At 38.4% G+C, this 18758-nt stretch overlaps 1 protein-coding gene across 3 annotated transcripts in view; it reads left to right on the top strand.

The window, feature by feature from the left end:
• The window catches only part of ITSN2 (intersectin 2), an 82979-nt gene that overhangs the window by 22527 nt on the left and 41694 nt on the right, over nucleotides 1-18758 (top strand). For all 3 annotated transcript variants that reach the window (XM_030446663.1, XM_030446664.1, XM_030446665.1), the window contains exons 3-7: nucleotides 12835-12927; nucleotides 14602-14665; nucleotides 15902-16065; nucleotides 17361-17558; nucleotides 17852-17948. In XM_030446663.1, the coding sequence (XP_030302523.1) occupies nucleotides 12835-12927; nucleotides 14602-14665; nucleotides 15902-16065; nucleotides 17361-17558; nucleotides 17852-17948 (616 nt within the window). The remainder of the gene's footprint in view (nucleotides 1-12834; nucleotides 12928-14601; nucleotides 14666-15901; nucleotides 16066-17360; nucleotides 17559-17851; nucleotides 17949-18758) is intronic.

The following is an 18758-nucleotide window of genomic DNA, read 5'->3' as shown; positions in this document are numbered from 1 at the left end:
TCTTCTTGTGGGGAAAAAAACAGAGGTGTGAGTTAATGTATAAGCTGTTCCTGACACAGAAAGTGTGGACTGGAAGGTCAGCAGGATTATTCCTCTTATTTCTCACATTTTTTCATTAAGAAATATATGTATGGTACTTTTTAACCTAACCTGAAGAAGATAATTCAGCATCCCCAGGGTCACCTCTGTAGAAATTATCTACTCTGCTATTGCCAGGATCTGGTGCACTTGACACTGGAAAAACCTACAAATATACATGGAGCAAGGATGTCTGAGAACAAGGTGGCCAAAGAGAGAACGTGGCTCCTATGTTATGGGACACTAAATGGATTAGAGCTGTTTGATTTAGTTTAGAGAAGAGACAGTTAATTTAACATTGTGATAAAAATCTGTAAAGCCATCAAAGCATAGAAAAGGATAAGAGGAAGAATAGTCACTGGTTTTCATAACTGAAACAGAAAGCAATACTCAGTGCAATCACTGAGCTGAAAATAGGCAGAAGAAAACAGGCTGGTTGGTTGGCTTGGCTGTAACACATAATGAACAACTTGATTTGGGACTCACTCTCTCAAGTTGCTTTGGAACCAGAAGTTTCAACATGGAACTTAAAATCTATGTACTTGAGAACCATGAGATCCAAAACTTGAGATCTGTGCCATGGATATTAAATGGTAGGGGTTTTCAGTGCTTTTTTGGCTCAAGAAGTCTCCCAAATTGCTGACTTCTGACAGCAAAGGGACTTGTTCCTAATTTATTCCATGAATGGCCCTATAGGATCCTGTGGAGGAAGATTAGGGCCTATGGTATACACCAATAAAAAAAGTCTTATGTTCATAAATTATATAACTTTTAATATACTATATTTAAAATCAAACTCCCCAGTGTCTGCACAAATAGGTACTGGACATAGTTGAGAAGTTCTGCTAATTAGTAATTTACCATTATAAGGAGTACCATTTAAACAATTTCTTTATTCTTGCTTTAGTTACCTTTGTGTTTTCTTCCAGTTTTCCTCACATGCTTTCTTCCTGCCTGGACTATAAATTACAAGGAGGAGAGTAACAAGAATGATCAGAGTTATAGATTAACTCCCAAATGAGGAGTAATTACATTGGGTGGGATCTTTCAGCTTTGAAAAGAAATGATGGGGATGGTGAATGTAATAGATGCCACCTTCTCAAGGTCATTTGTTATTTTGTAGGCAAAGGAATGGTAATTGTTCTCTGATAACACAAGAATTAATCAGGGTGAAATGAAAATACCAGTGCCAGATACCAAGCAAACAGAACACTTTGCACAGTTTAGTTAAACAATGAAAGTCATAGGAAGCTGTGGATGCTGAAAGGTTCCTTAGATTTTTTTTTTTGTCACTATAAGCAGGTCCATTTTCCTTCTGCTAATGAGGTACCAGCTCTGGTTCAAGAGCTACACTGGGGGCTGGGAAGCATCCTAGGGCAGAACTGCCATGTGCTTCCCCCTCAGTCTGCTGCTCTGGCTATAGGTGAGCTATAGGAGTTGGCTATAGGTGAGTATTCAGTCTGAACTGGCACAGTCATTACTGTGTTTTGTTTCCTAAATTATCTCCTGATTCAATTTTATTTCACAGATCATTCAGGAAATGCCTCTCCAATTTCCCTGTCTCCCACCCTTCCTGTGTAATTACTGTTTTCTTTTTTTTTTCTTTCTCTTTTTTTTTCTTTTGGGTCTTCTCTTTTCCTCTTTCAAGTCTATATTCTGATTCACCACAACCATCAATGTTTTTCCTTGTCCTCAACTTCCTTCCCAAGTCTGAGAACCTGAAAATATAATTTTTACTCTAGTGGCCAGATAATTGTGAGAAGTCCAAAATTTATAAATGATTTAATATTCCTTGAACAGGAGTTCTGCTCTGATTTTGTTATTTTACATTTTTGGAGAAGCATTTCCTTTACTCCAGCTAATTTCAAGGTTCAGTTTGTATCTTCTTTCCTGGTACTTTTACTGTCTGCATTTCTCCCAGTGTGAAAAGATTTCCTAGCTGCTGTATATGGAAACCTACCTGAATCTCTTAGTTTTGGGGCATTCCACAGAGATTTCCTAGACAATAATGAAACAAATTCTCCTTTAGTAAATTTTTAATTAAGTTTTCAGGAATTTTGTGGATGCTAGTGAGCAGCAGCATAAAAAATCCATTTTCAGAATTTGGAAAGTTTGGTCTAAGCTCTGGTGGGCTAAACATGATGACTAAAATCCCCTATTTTCCTCACTGGAGATTTTGATGCTATACAGGTGGACTGATGTTTACTCAAAAAAAGTTCTAAACTGAAGGGTAAGCACATCTTCCATCTTCTGTGTCATGCTTTGGAGTCTGTCAGCTGGAAGTGTGCTTACCTTAAGAGATGGAGGCAGATTTTGCAGCTGGTAGAGGAGAATTTGGCAAATTATGCCTGTTTTATGCCTTGATGATACTGCTTACTTTGAACTCTTCACACCTTCCATTGGAAGGATTCTTCCTGGTGTATCTTTTTTTCTTCTCTGTCTTTTCTATCTCTAAAATCCATCCAAAAGGATTAAAACTGGGCAAAGACACAGCTTTGTCATTGGGTAGTAGAATGGCCTTGTTTCTTGTGCTGTTAATAACTCAACAGGTGATTACAGTGGCATTCTTTTTTCCAAAATAAGGCAGAAAATAGTTTTATATTTATTGCCAGTATTGACTCTAGGTATGGGGAATGCTTATGTTAAGCCAAACCTGTGTGCCAACTTTTTTGTGTAAGAAAAGTTAATTTAGTATGGGTATGGGTTAATCAACATGGCAGGTTATAGTCATTGCACTTTTGGTGAAAAATAGAAATCTTATTTCAGTAAAACTTCAGAAAATACTTTTGATTGAATAGTTACAAATTCTACAGAAAACTCATGTAGGATGTAGCATGCTAATGTACAGTTAAGAGCACTGTCACATTTATACACATTTCCTAATATATTTTTTACATTGGGGGATCTATAACAGAACTTTAACAATTTTTTTTTTACACATCTTCAAGTAAAATTGTAATTTGCTGTGTCTGGACTTTTTTAAAAATAGTTTTCTTGCTTGGTGTGTTTCTTTATTTTTCAGTGGAGCTTGGCAATACTTTAATTAAAAAGGAGCTTCTGAAAATGGATAGCCATAATGAGTGAAATGATTGTGTTATTGTCATAAACAGAAATACGACAGCAATAGAAATACTATCCTTGTTATTATAAACTAATAGCTTAAGTGCTTTGAAATTGTTGAGTTGTACTGTAAAATCCAGAAAGCAAGTGGATCTTTCCTGTTACCATGAGCCAGACTGTTACGTATCTCTAAATTGTTTCAGGGATTATATTCCTTCTAAAAGCAAGGATTATGTTTCTACATTGAGATCACTGCATGGCACGGAAATGTTAATGTTCTTTATGGATAAATTTTGCTCATTGAAGTGAGGGGATGCCAATGACCTTATCATCAGACAAAATGCTGCGTGATAAGGAGTTCTGCTCCTGTTTCATAGGAGCAGGTGGTTGGTTTAAACAAGCTCAGTATTAGATTTAAATGAACTGCTGAACCTTAGGGATTCCCAGTACAACTAAAATCTAGAAATTCTGTACTTAATGGAGAAATTGTGCTGTAGCCTAAAAGGTGCTGCTGCTTTGTTCACATTTCTGTAGGAATACTCTTGAATTATTCAAATATTTCTTGGCCAAATCTGTGTAGCTCTGTACAGTATTTACCTGCCTGTATGCATGTACTGGTTATTTTTGGATTGCACATCAGAGACACTTGAAAATCTTTAAGAATTCTCTTGGCTTCAGTGGGCACAATTCGTGTGATTTTAGCAAAACAGAAAACTGGAGGAGGATGTTTCCCTCTGTTTAATGAGCTTTAGGTACAAGTATTTCCTTTTAAATGTATTCTTTAAAGAAGGCGATGAACTTGTTACACTTGGACGTAACTTTTTCCTTTGGCAGTTGGAAGCATAGAATCATTTAAGATGGAAAGACCTTTAAGATTGAGTCCAACCATAAACTCAACAATGCCAAATCCACCAGTTGCCACCGTGTTGCTTAATATGCTGAGAGCCTCTGTGAAGCTTTTCTGGTAGGACAAGTAGAAGCAGGATTACCTTGTGCATCCTGAAATGTGTCTTCTCTGTGCCCCGAGAACATGAGAGCTGGGAAAAGAGGATGAATCCCTCAGGGAAGATCAGGGGGTGCTTTAGGATGGACCCAGAGCCACTTCAGCAGTAGTTCATGATGTTTATGCACTTAAGAAGGAAGAGATGCTCAGTATCAGTCAGCATTTTCTCTTACATTTGATATAAAGAATGAACATCAAAAGAGGGAAGCAAATACTGAAAACAGCAATAGCACTGATAGGAAATTCAGACTAATAGTAAAATGTTCTATATATTTTTGGACTCCTGAAATGTTTACTCACCACTGAGGAAAAATTGGAAGCATGATACAACATCTCAGCTGAGAACATTAAGTCCAATCTGTAATAAGTAATTCTGTGGTTAACTTATGTACAAACCCAGACAGAAAATGACTGGGATTATTAGCTTTATGCCAGTATGTCAGTGGCAAGTACAGACTGGGGAAGTGGTGGCTGGAGGGGGCAGCATGGCAGGGAGGGACCATGGGGGTGCTGGTTGATGTCACACTGACCATGAGCCAGCAGTGTGCCCTGGCAGCCTGGAGGGCCACCCGTGTCCCTTGGGGTGCACCAAGCAGTGTCACCATCTGGCCAAGGGAGGTGACTGTCCCACTCTGCACTGGTACAGCATCACCTTGAGTACTGTGTGCAGGTTTGGGCACTGCAGTGTAGAAAAGACATCAAGCAATTGGAGGGCATCCAAAGGAGAGCAAGGAGGATGGTGAAGGCTCTGGAAGGGATGACTTATGAGGAGCAGCTGAGGTCACTTGGATTGTTCAGCTTGGAGCTGAGGAGGAATACTCATTGCAGTCCATGGCTTCCTCACAAGGGGAAGAGATGGGACTGTACTGATTTCAAAGACAGGACTTGGGGAAATGGTAGGAAGCTGAATCAGGGGAAGTTTAGGTTATATATTAGGGAAAGGTTTTTCACCCAGAGGGCAGTTGAGCAGTGGAACAAGCTCCCAAGGGAAGTGGGCACAGCACCAAGCCTGCCTGAGTTTAAGAAGTGTTTGGATGATGCTGTCAGGCACATGGTGTGATCCTGGGGGTGCCCCACACAGGGATAGGACTTGTACTTGATAATCCTGATGGGTCCCTTCCAACTTGGCATATTCTATGATTCTGTGTCTAACACCAAACAACTTTCTGGAGGCTCCCAATGGGAGACAGTAATGTGATTGCTGGTCGCATTCTGGAAAACCCCTGTGCAGCTTGAAGCACGCTGCTGCCTGTCTGTGTTGATATTTCCCTGTCTTTAAACATGAAGATAAATATTTATTTAGGGTCATTATCAAGCTTAATGCTGGGGTTTTTTTGATGGTTAAAAAGGTGGTACTGTAATCACTCACTCTCGTGATTAAACTGCACAAGGAATGCTCTCTCTTTTAAGTTTATTATCTCTGTGGAGTTAATTAACTTTGTAGGCTGTAGGAGCATAGTTTTTATTAGAGAAAAGCAAGCAATGCCTATCATTGAAAAACAAACAGAGTTCTTCAGAGAATGTGAGAAATGTCTTAAAATTTTCCACGAGTGACAAGTTGCCTTTGTCCTTTCCACCAGTAGCACCTCTTTGGGCACATCTGCCTTTTGCCTCCTGGTGGTACTCACCAGTGGCAGAGGTTTTATAGAGCATTTTCAAGTCTAACTATTTTTTTTCTAGGATTGTGCTTTCTTTTCTCCCTTCTTTTTCAATAGTACTTTACCATTCTAAGGAAAGAACAGTGTTTGTTTCCGTTTCAATGTTGGCAGCCCATCAAAGCAAGTCCTTTATTTTCTGAAGAAGGTTATCTGTCTGATCCAGTGTTGTAAAGGCATTTCTGGAGCTATCCTACCAAATGCTGTGATCTTGCTATAAACAGACTTTATAGAAAGATGTCATTTATTTAAAATTAGCCTAAAGGAGAATGTTGTGTAGTTGCTTGTTTCTAGCATCAAAAAATTGTGCTAGTGCAGTGACTTATTAATGCCTGTTACATAAAGGTGTGGGTGAGATGTATTTTGTCATCTTTAGAGAAGTCTAGAAGGTACATTACGTTATGTGGAGCTTTGGCTTGTTGGTCTTTGTCACTCTGTGTGAACTTTTTCTGTGGGTAGAACTTATTTGTGCCTTTGAAATGTTCAGTATGTTGTAAAGCTGTGGTAGTGGGCAAGTAAAAGAATGATAGTTTCATATCTATCTTCCAAAAGTGTTACTAATAAAGAAATGTGTTTTTTCATAAACAGAAAAAGCAAGTGAAGGCAATAGTTACTCTGGTCTAGAAAGAATCTTTGTGGGGAGAATGTCCAAGTTCAGCATTTCTAGAGTTTTAATTCCTAAAAATGCAACAATCAAATTATTAACTTCACCTCTTTTGCAGATTAGTGATTTTGGAAGATAATATTTTTATCAGTGACATTTCAGTTTTTCCACTCAGAATCCTGCCATCTACAGTTGGGAAAAAAATTACTTGTCTCATTAAATTTTCTAGGAAATTCTAAGCTAAGTCAGAAAAGTAATAATGTGCTATTCATTGGCTGTGGCAGAGCCTGTCATGAGTGCATGAAATGGCAATTAAATTTTGACTCCTGATGCTAAAGTGATTTTTAATGGTATTGTAACTCCATCCTACTTGGTAGCAGCTCAGAATCTCTGAGTGCCAAAAGTTCACCACTGCTCCATCAAGAAGATGGATGCCTCCTGTCCCATCCTGTGATCAGAGAGGTGAAAAGAACAAGCCTGGGTTTGTGGTTCATATATCATTTGCCATGAGTAAGGGCTGGGGCTGCAAGGAAGGAAGAGGAACAGCCATGGCTGTGGGCAGAATTAATTGTTCTCTTTAGCTGGATGTGGCTCATGGGCAAAATGTTTCCCAGTCCTGGGACTGAAGGTGTGTTAGTGGAAAAAAAACAATGTTGAGCTAAGGCAGATATGTTTAGATGACACATCTAGGGTGGCAGATGATTCTGTTTGTCTTCCTGCAGCTTTGTCCTTCCAAGAAAAGGAGTAGTCTTCCCTTTGCCACACTTCACCATGCCCAAAACTTGGTTGTTTGTAAACCAGGCAGCACAATTTTTCTCAGCAGTGATGCTGAGTGGCCTTTTTTTACCACTGGTGGTAGCTTTGGGAGACAAGCACAGTATCTGTGAGGACAGGAGCATTTTTTTAATGGTAATTACACAGGAGAACTGAGTTTCAAACTAGTTTTGTTTGTGCTAAGTCTTTATTCTGGTGGTCTTGTTTGTGCTACAAGTGGATGCAACAATTACTTTGAAGAATACTTTCCTGACATGCTTTGTGGAATTGCCAAGGTCTTGTGATCCCAGTTGTTCAAAGTGTTAATTTCAGATAGACTGATGTGGTGGTTTTGCTTGGTATTTTGATGAATCTTAATTTTAATTATGCTTTTCTGTAGATGGATTTTCCTTATTTGTATCTCCAAAATGGTAACATCAAAAGAGTCCTGAGTCTGGTTAAGCTCCAAAGAAGAGCTTGTGATGCTTTCATCTTCCCTCTTGTGCTATGCTCTTAATATTCTTTGTTTTGCATATTATGGTATGTATTTGGGAAAAAACAGCAAATTCTTTATTTAAGTGTTATGTGTGGCTTTAATGCCCATAAGGTGGATCCCAACCATAAATATTGGGTTGGGTTTTTTTGTTTTGTTTCGTTTTTTAATTTCTTGTCTTGATCTTTTCCTTTTCCAATAGTTATTAACCTGTGTTAGTAAAACAATGACCTGTTCTAGGTCAGGCTGAAAATGGCAGGCACTCTTTCTTAAGTGACTTTAGTTTAAAGCCCAAGTTTTCGGGGACTTTGTTCAGTTACAAAGAAGTGCCAGAAATCTCACTGTCAGACAGAGAGCTTTGCTTACTTGGGCACATGCTGTTTTCTAGATCCTAATTCCTGCTAAAAAACCACATTGCCTTCTTGTCTTAGCTTGTAAGAAATCACAGCTTTGGAAGGACTTTGCTGGGATAATACTTTGCTTTCATCCCCCACCACTTCTTTTTGTTTGGAATACCATATGTATAGTTTTCCTTCAGTCTTTGTCACAGCTGGGACAGTGGCTGGGCAGGGACAGATGCTCTCTGTTACTCTCTCCCAGAGGGAAGAAGGGAATAAGGAAGAGAGGCTGAAAAACTTGAGTAGGAAGCAGGTGACCTGTCTTGGTAAATGGTGTCCTTTTCTGGTGAGGAAATGAGGAGGAGGAGCAGCAGTGTCAGGCCAGAGAAGACCCCAAAGAGCTCTCTTGGGATCCATTTTATATTGAGTACCATGGGAAAGAAGACTGTGACCCATCCATTTGGGTCACCTCACCCATGCTCCCGTAGGCTCAGCTGCTCCCCATTACAGCTGCCTTATCCACAGCCTGGTGATGTTCCAGGTAGGGTTTTTCTACCCTGGTCCTCTCACACCAGGACAATCTTTTAAAGTAAAAGATGCTCTGATAACTCCTTTGAAACATCTTAAATTTCAAAGTATTATTGAATGACCAGACAAGGGGCAATGGGCACAAGCTGCTCCTAGGGAGGTTCTGATTGAACACAAGAGGAAATTTTTTCACTCTGAGGACAGTCAGACATTGGAATGGGCTCCCAGGGGAAGTTGTGGATTCCCCCACTTTGGAAAGTCTTGAATCTCATCTTGACAGGGTTGCTGAGACATCTCATATGAACAATAGTATGAGAAGGGTTGGACCAGATGATCCTTGAGGTCCCTTCCAGCCTGACATTCTTAGATTCTATGAATGTTGATAGGTCTTGAGGGATGTGACTAAAATTATCTGAGCTGTATGTACATTTTTATGCATTTACCTTTAGGCAAAGCACTCAGATTATATAGGAAGAGGTTTGCTTTTGCTTTTAAGTCTATTAAATTACTTTCTTCAATACACATAAAAAAACATGAGTAGATTAGAGTACATCTCTAAAATAGTAATCAGAAAAAAGATTTTCAGTCTCTGCTGTCAGGGACAGGGAAGATCTGAAATGCTTCATACCTTTGGAAATAAAATATTAGCAGGTTGGCATTTTGGGATATATATCCAGTTTCCTGAAATAGTGGATTCATAGAATATTCAGAGTTGGAAGGGACCTATCAGGATCATCCAGCCCAATTCCTGTCTCTATGTAGGGCACCCGCAGAATCACACCATGTGCCTGAGAGCCTCATCCAAACACTTCTTGAACTCAGGCAGGTGTAGTTTTGATAATGTGTGTTTTCACAGTTATCACTTTGCTGTGGCAGTAATTGCTTACACTTCTCTTTAGGACTCTTGATCATTAGTGTAATAATGTTGGTTACAGTTTTTTGTTTTTTTTTTTTAATTACATTTATACTTGCAAGAAAAATGTCATGGAGATGATTGCTGAACAAATGCTTTTCTGTGTTTAGCTTGGGAATGAATAATCTCTGCTAAGAGCATAATTTTAACCTTAGAGTGTGCATCTGAAGGTCTTTTGTTATGGTTACACTGATGATGATTTTTTTTTTTTTTGCATAGGCTGGATCAGTAGTGTTAAGTGTATGGTCAAAGGGTCAGCAAAGCTGGAGCTTTGTCTTTTAGAGAGCTCAGCCATGATCCTGACCACCTCTGCACGTCAGAGAAAAGCGGTGACACTCCTCTAAGCAACAGTGAGATTCCTGGGGAGTGTTAATGAAGGCAAAAATGAGAATAAAGGGTAAATGCTGATCGTCGAGCACTTCTTGAATAAGATGTTAATCACCAGGTGAATCTGGTGTTTTGTGAACTGCAAAATTTTAACACAAATTAAGATGTGCCATGTAGAACTTTGAATTTCATGGTTGGAGAGGAAGCATAGTTTACCAGATTGTATTCAAAGAGATGTTTTGCTGAAATATATTTGAAGGAATGTATTTTCTTCCTTACTACTTCCTTCACTGATTATCATCTTCTTCTTTACTATCTGACATAGAAAAAGGAAATGGTGCATTTCAGGACAGGGGCAGACATGAACAGAAGTTCCCTTACAGTGTAAATTGCATCCTTTAGAGGAGCTGCAGTGGTGGCTGTGAACTCCAGTCAAGGAATTGTTGCTGTATTTCTAGCACTTCCCAGCTGCTGATGACATGAATATATTGTGGTGGTCTTGATCCTTCTGTCACTCATTATAAAAAGCTGAGGAGTGTTGTAGCTCCCTATTTCCAAAGAGGATCAAAACATTTCATATAAGAAAAATGTGGTGTTACTAATATTTTATTTTCCATAAATGAAAAACAGTGGTTAAGTTTTCTGAAGTTGCTGCTGGCAGCTTTAGGAACACTTTCTTGTCCTGGATAACTTCTGTAAGCATTAATCAAGATGCAGTTTCCATTCCACATTTCCACGTGTCCCTGTGATGCCAGTTATTAATGGAAAGAAGTAAAGTTTGGGGGGAAAAGTCACATAAAAGAGAACATAGAGACACGTAGAGTAAAATAGAGTTTACGTAACACCAAAACAGCAAAAATTAGAGAAAACCACATCAAAAGTAGTCAACAGCCACTCCTTGAGACACATAAGACTGCAAAACAGATGAAAGGGATTGCAAGGATTATGCCTCAACTTATCTTAGTTATATCCTTGAGCACTAGGTAGAAAAAAATTTACTAATTGAACTCATCATATTAACATCTTATCAGCATATTAATGTATTATTAGCACAGTAAAATACCCACCTATAGGCTAGGTGGACCCCTACTAACAAAAAACCCTCTACAATCTGGACGTGTGTAGTGAAATTTTAAAGCACTGTCACTTTAAATAGAAGAGCTCATTAACCAATAATGTGTTGGAGTGATAGAAGATAATGAGAAATAAAGGAATTTTACATGTCTCTCTGTGTAAAAGTAGCACTTGTGTGAGGGGAAGCTGACCTTGCTTTGTGGAATACCACCCTGCTCCTTTTTCTATGCAGATCTGGATATTATTAAATAACTCCACTGTGTGTGGATCAGCTTATTCAGGTGACAGACCCTGCTTTCAGGACAACATCTGCCCATGGCAGGGGTGTTGGAAAAAGGTGATCTTTAAGGTCCCTTCCAACCCAAACTATTCAGTGATTCTGGTCTATGATATGTATCTTAATTTTAGAAATACTTAAGTGCCACTCTTGGGCTGTAGGTTGTCCTCATATGTGTATTATAGCAATACTTGTACTGCCTATTAGCTTCTAGTGATCTGATTTAGATTTATTTAGCTTTCTTTATCAGTATCATTTCAATATATTTAGTCCCATTTAATAAGCAAACAGTAGTGACAGGGTTCTCAAAGTGCAGTTTTACATGGAGCCTGCAAGAATACCCTTTCATTGAGGCCATACTGAAAAAAATTGGCATAACCTCAAGAGAAGGAAGCAATGTGCCCAACTGAGGTGCACAGAGACTGTATCTTTATAGTCTTCTACCTTTTTGGTCATTCTTATCCCCAGTGAGTTTCTGTTTTGTTAACCATTTGCATCTCCCTGTTTAGCAGCAGGGGTAAAGAATGAAATTTGTACACCTGCTAGGAGAATGGCAGCCTTAACACAACTTCCTCAAGAAGAGAAATTAAGTTGGTTTTGGTTTTTTTTTAAATGTGTTTGCAAATGTGGATAAACAAATGAAAGATGATTAAAAATGTGCAGTGCATTGTACAGGAACTTTCTGAATGCTGTGGTTTATAAAGCTACTTGTTAATATCTTGTTAGAAGGATTGTTTGTTCCTTTGACTGTCTTTCTGTGAGCAATAGAAATACTTGAAGAATGGATTAACATGTCTTTGGAAGTGGTAGTACCAAGTAAAATGTGTTTTTAAAGGTGTTTTCTTAAGTAATAACCCTTTTCTGCTGTTTTGGGAGTTTCCATTCAGAATTTCTGACAATCCTTGCATTCATTGATTTGAGAAATCATATTTTTGTCAAGAGCTTCCTGGCTAAAACTTCCTCCTACTTAAAAAAACCAACCCAAACCCAATTACTTCTGCCAAAACTGCTTTTCCTGTATAGGACACACCCCCTGACCTTTATCCAGCAGGTTGGAAGATTTCTGAAAGTCACTGTGTGTCAGCACAGCTCTGGTTATTCCCTGCTGTGGCTCCTTGTCACTTTGAGGCTGTAATATTTGGTATTTTTTTAAAAACATTGAAAATGATAAGTGGCAATGCTGTGCTGCTTAAAAAACAAGCAAACAAAAAAAAACCCCAACCAAACAAAACCCCAAAAACCCAAAAGAGTTGGTTATGACTCCTTTGTCTGACAAAACCAACTTATTTTTGGTAGCAGTCCCAGACTACTGGCAAGACAGAATGAGGAGTTTTTTGGAAGCTATAGGGGCATTAGTCCCCTCTATGAGAACCTTCAATTGACATTAAATCCTCTTTGTTTGTGGGTGACCCAGAGGAGCCTTGGGTTCACACGGGGCAGGGTGAGCACCCCCAGGACACTGCTGAGCACCATGTTTGGGGGAGAGCAGAGCTTGTTTGGAAGCCAAGTGCAAAGCAGTCTGGTGGAGGGGTTGTCTCAGCTGGGTCTTGCACATCTGGGAATTAAATCTGTGTTTCATAACCTCCTTGCCAAACTGGTAGGAGCTGGGTGTGTCTAGTGTGGTCTCTGGAGAAGCCAAGCTTTTATTTTGCAGGTTACGTGCTTTAATTTTAAAAAGTTTTCAATCTGGTTGTTGGGTGTTAATTTTTGTTTGTTTGTTTTTTCTTTTAGGAGGTCCAAACATATGGGCCATCACCTCTGAAGAGCGGGCCAAGCATGACAAGCAGTTTGATAGTCTTAAACCCACAGGAGGCTACATCACAGGTTAGCCTGAGGTTCTGCATTACCCATTAACTTCTGTGTACACAGAAGTATCTTTGTAAAACAGCTTGAAAACTACATCCTATTTCTAGCTCTTTGTTATGTGGCTTATAATCATACTCCTTGGGCAAACAGCCACAGGTTATTACTAAACTTCTGCAAGCTCTAGGCTAAAGTCTGGCACGGGAAAACTCTTTTATTAGTCCTCTCACTTCTTCAGCTACCAGTTTTTATGCTGTCCTTCTGACTACTTTCAGAAACCAGAGTATCAGGCAAAATCTGTGCCCAGATGGGAGGCTGCCAAGCAGCACTTAGAGCAGCTATTGTGGCAAGTGACGTGGCAAGAGAGAGCTGAAGTGACTCTCCTCTGTCTGAACAATGTTAGATAAAATTGTGCTGTTAGATATCTTTGTTTTAGAAGAGAATGCAGGGAGAGAGATGCTGACAGCTTGTTAATGGCTGCTTGAAATGTATTCATCCTTAAGCCCTCAGCAAGTTCTGGATAGACTAATGGCATTGTTGCAATGGCTCCTGTCAGGTCCAGTTGCATTCAGCTGCTTCTGCCCTGAAACAATTGAGTGATGTTGCTGCACACCTTAGAATCTGTACATTTAAGAATCTGCTTGTGACAACAAGAAAAGGTTCTGTTTCACTGGTAAAGATGACTTAATTTAAAAGTGCCCTGTTATTTGTGGGAGAGTAGGCAATGAAGAGCAGCCCTGATGACTTGTGCACTGCTGACTCTGCTAATCCTTACCTGGTGACTCCACTGCCCCTGATTTTCCTCTATTTTGGTCCAAAAAAGTCTGAGTAAAAACCAAAAAATTGTCTGTTTGGAACAGGTGCATCTTCTGGCCAAGTGACAGGGAACTCCTACTTTGGCCAAAGAGCTGGGAGGTTGGTATTTACTTCACCACCAGCTGGAAAATATGCAGTCCTGGGAACCACCTTCAGGCCATATCTGGGCTGGATGTCTGCAGGCTTCATTATTTATTTGGCAGGTGCTTGAAATGAAAAGCTAGGGATGAATGTAAGGGAAGAAAGTGTTGAAAGAATAACCTGAAGTTTAACTTCAAGCATCTGTAATTCATTCCTAGGTAGGCATAAACACCACTGTCTGTGTTTTAGTATGAGTTTAACAGCATGATCAGTACCAGTTGATGTGGAACGTGGTATGGAGTTGCACAATTCCTGTTCCCTTCACACTGACCTAGTGGATGCTTCCTGCTAGAAAAGAGTATTATTTAGGACATGATATTTTTCCAAATTTTCTATAAAGAGCCAGTACTGGTTAAAGTTATGTTGGATGAAGGAGAAGGAAAGAAATAGAATGCACATCTGTTTCTGTTACAGTAATTGGGTCAGGACTAAATTTTCAGTCATTTTTACTTCTTTAAATCTTGCATCTATTTTAAACAGTTTCTAGCAGTAGTTTTGTGACCTTTTAAAGCATTTTAGAACTATTTGAAGTCACTTCTCAGAGCAAAGATTGAGGATTACAGAGTACATGAGTATCTGACAGCTGCTGTCACCAGGGAGGGAGTTGTGTAGTGTGACACTGGAAAGCTGAGCATCCAGCATGCTGCATCCTTTTTAGAATCTGGCCCACAAGAGAGTACTGAGGTCTTCTGAAAATCTGTAATGTGAAAGTCTGTCTTTTTTTCTTATTTATCATAGGTGATCAAGCACGTACTTTTTTTTTGCAATCTGGTCTACCAGCTTCAATCCTTGCTGAAATATGGTAAGGTATTTTTTACTGTTTTGTTTTTCTTTAAGGACAGGAGATGCACAGTATTGAAATACTATCTTTGGTATGATGTGTTACGTCAAAGATGTTTTCAGCAGTCAAAGGAGTGTTATCTGAATCATTGTTTTAAATTTATTAAATTGAGAATTGAGCCCACATGTGTACCAACACTTAAATAAAGGCAATATCTTATAATCTTAATTCATCATATTGAACACAGCCTTTTAAAACTACAGTAGGTGCTTGAAGCAAAAATGCAATAATAATTTGCAAGGCTTTCTTAGAGGGAAGTGCCCACTGGACTGCCACAAAGGTCGTTGTTAAGCTTTGTCCGTATACTTAAATAATAGGGAAAGAGAGGGAAGTAATGGGTTAATGAATTCCTGGAGATACAGAATTGAGTGATGTTTGAAATACTAGTAAGCACTACAAATGTCTTATATAAAAATGGAATTTTATACTGAATAGTAACAGAATGGAAGGGAAAAATGGCTTGATATTAAGTATGGTTTTTTTTCCCTTCCTATTTTTGTTTACATTCCTGTGGTCCTCACATATTTACCTGTTAATAAGATTTAATATTTTCTCTCTGACCAGAAAGTGTGTCTGTTCATGTACACACTGTTGCATATATTTTCTGTTGTTTTTATTTGGAGAAGTGTCAAAGGAAAACAGTAGAGGTATCACTCTTGAAAAACCCACTATTTGTGAGAGAGTGCAGTTTTCTGGTGGTAAATCTTTAGCAGGTTTCTGCATCTTGCTGTTCCAGATTCATGCATTAATTTCTTACATTGCCAGACATAAATTAGTCTGGCTAATTGCATAGCAAGAAGCATAGCAGAGGCATATCTTTAGCAATTACTGTATCAGGAGACTTACTCCTTTTCCAAGTGTCTACCTACTTTCTCAGATGTGTAATATTTAATACACAGCAACTTTAAAACTGCTCTGTACAAGACTATTGAGTGGATTATACTTAATGCCTCTAGACCAATATTATGTTTGAAAGTCCAGGCTGACCTTCAATACCTGGAGGTTGGCAAATTAGAAAAATTAATAACTGGAAGCTTCTGAGAGTTTAAATATTGTCAAAAGTAGAAGATCTACAGATGCTTGCAATAAATTTGTTGTTTGCTTGTACAAAAGCACTAAATAAATCTGATAGAAAAGCTTCTTGGCAAGTGAAAAAGTTAAATTTACATTACTATTTTATTTTATTTTATTTTTAAGGACACTATCAGACCTAAACAAGGATGGAAAAATGGATCAACAGGAGTTCTCTATAGCCATGAAACTCATCAAGCTGAAATTGCAAGGACAGAACTTGCCTGTGGTTCTTCCTCCTGTCATGAAACAAACTCCCATATTTTCACCGTTAATGTCAGCTCGCTTTGGTACTTATGAATATATAATTATTATTAATATATATATTATTAATATAATTGGTGTTCAGAGTTTAAAAAAATGCATATTTAGTTGCTGCCAAATAGAAGCATGAATCTGAACATGAGAGTTGAGTGAATCACTCAAAAAAAAACCCCAGACAGGTACAGGGATATTCTGATTTAAGAAATACACAAAGTCATTTTCTTGATATTTTTTTATAGTTTCATTTCTTGAAGACATTTAATAATAAAGAAAAACCCTCTATTGCATTTTGACATGAGGTACAAGAAGGCCATTAACATTTGCCATTTAAGTTTCAGGCTGTCATCTTTTACTGAATGTCTTTTTTTTTTCCCTTCCTACTCATTCATCTATTTATACTCAGGGATTTTAAATATAAACTTGGTAAAGGTCAAAGTTTTGGTAGAACTCTCATTTTAATTTTTTTTTTCAAAACTGATTTAAAAAAATCACAATGTCTATTTTCCTTATATGATTAATATGGTTAAATATAATTATTTCAAAGTTTTTTGCCTTTTCTGGTGATGTTTTGGGATTCAATGCATGCCTGTTGTTAGTTGCTTTCTAGAGTAAAATATATGTGGTGGTTTCAGCTGGAAATTTAATATATACATATATTAATGACATACATGGTTTGAAATACCTGCCCATCAGTAAATCTTCTGTGTGTGCATACAAGTGCCTGCCTTTATAGGTAGCTGGTTAATTCCTGTTAACCTTCCATCAGAGCATTTGCACACTGGTGTCTTCCACAAGATTGAGCTGATAATTCAAGTGCCCTTCTTCACTTCTGGCAATTCCTGGAAACCATTTGCTAGGCAGGTGTCCCTAAGGATGGGCTTTTCACCCATATGGATTCTTCCAAGGCTGGCACTTGGCAGAGACTTGATTCAGGGGAAGTACCAGCTTTTCCCTACAGAGGATTCTCACAACTTTTGAGTTGTGTTGTAGTTCTCTCAGTGGCCGGATGTGGAAAGTCTTGTTGAAGAACTAGTTACAGCTGCAATTATAGAAAGTCAGTTCTTATTCTTTTGTGAAATACTAGCTAAAGCTACCTTGAGAATTAATTACTTGTCAGGATCTTTTGTTTGAAAAAAAAAATTCATATTCTTCAGTTGTCCGAGCTGTCATGTCTAAACTTTAGAGAGAAATAAATATTACACATAAGCACCTATTTGATCTCATTATGATGCAGGTTGCTTTGGGTAGTTTCTACCTAGCATAATAGAGCCAATTTCTTACTGTGCAGTATTAAATAATGACCTGTATGATTTTTCTCTAGGAATGGGTAGCATGCCAAATCTGTCCATGCCAACATCCATGTCTGCTATCACACCTTTACCTCCCATGCCTCTGACCTCCATGACTTCTGTGCCCCCTTTGGTTATTTCTGCTCCTCTGGTGCCTTCTGTCAGTACCTCCTCATTGCCAAATGGAACATCCAGCCTTCTGCAGCCCATGTCCATACCTTTTTCTTCAAGTAAGTATAGTACAGTCCTGTACTTGCTCTCAGAATTGAGTCTTATTTTCTCTGTGGCTAATTTCAGACTGGAATCCTGATACTTCATGCATGCAAGCAAGCTGAAAATTTTTTTTACAAAGTCTTTTTTTCCCCCAGAGTTCACTTTGTTAAATCAGTTCTAACTAGTTGTTCTTAACAAGTCACTGAATAGCTTTTCCTACTTCTGTGAAAGCCTTGAGTGTTTATTACAGAACGTTGCCTTATACCTTGTTGTTTTACAGTTTTTGGCTTTGTTGTTTTGTTTGTTTCAGCACTGCCTCATACTGGTTCTTTAGGTCCCATGGCAGGAGGGTTTGGTGGTACCAGTTTGCAGAAGGCACAGTCACTAATTGATTTAGGATCTAGCAGGTATGTCAGTTAAGTTTAAAATTGTTGTATATTCAACTTGAATAGCATGCCTTCCAAAACTTATGGAACATTTCTGTTTTCAAAATATATTAATTAAAAATTAGTCTATCTAATATGACAACCAAATCTGGAAAAATACTATTTTGATTTGTGCAGTAAGTAGTATTTTCAGTAAATGTGACAAAACTATTTGAAGTAGGTGAGGAGGTCAAATGAGGGAAAGCAGTGCCAAAAAGAAGGGGATGTACATCATTGGTAAATAGAATTAAACTTACAAAGTGGTTGTAAAAGCAATGTTTATGGATTGATGTTCTCATAAAGAGCACCATGTAATTAGCAGGCATGTAAGAATAGTCTTTGTTATAAATATTTATGTGTGGATATGGTTTATGAATAATAGAATATTAGGAATGTTTGTTATCAGGTGCCCTACTTGACTGATTCTAGAGCTCCACCATAAACAAAGTGAGGGACCAGGTTTATCCATCCAATTGGGTATCCTGGGAAGGGTGTCCCAAAAGAGGATCCAGAGAGTATCTGTCTCAGCCCCAGCTCTGCTCCAGAAGTTGACTTGGAAGAGCTTGTACCTCTTTGCTGCAGTTAAATGGCATCTAGGATGAGCACAATACAAATTTTCAATAAGGTCGTTGTAGGTGTGGTGTTAATCACCTTTTTTATTCTTATTTAAATGAGAAAGCTTTCTTTAGCTGGAACTGAAGTGTTACTGTTGACAGCATTTTCACCATCATGTTATTGAATTCCATGCAAAAGATGTGTATCTAGCACTGTGCCCCAAAAGCCTTTGTTTAT

The sequence above is a fragment of the Calypte anna genome, chromosome 3 (assembly GCF_003957555.1).
Source record: "Calypte anna isolate BGI_N300 chromosome 3, bCalAnn1_v1.p, whole genome shotgun sequence".
NCBI classification, from domain to species: Eukaryota; Metazoa; Chordata; class Aves; order Apodiformes; family Trochilidae; genus Calypte; species Calypte anna.
Note: the sequence above shows the minus strand (reverse complement) of the source record. Positions and strands in the feature narration are given on the sequence as shown.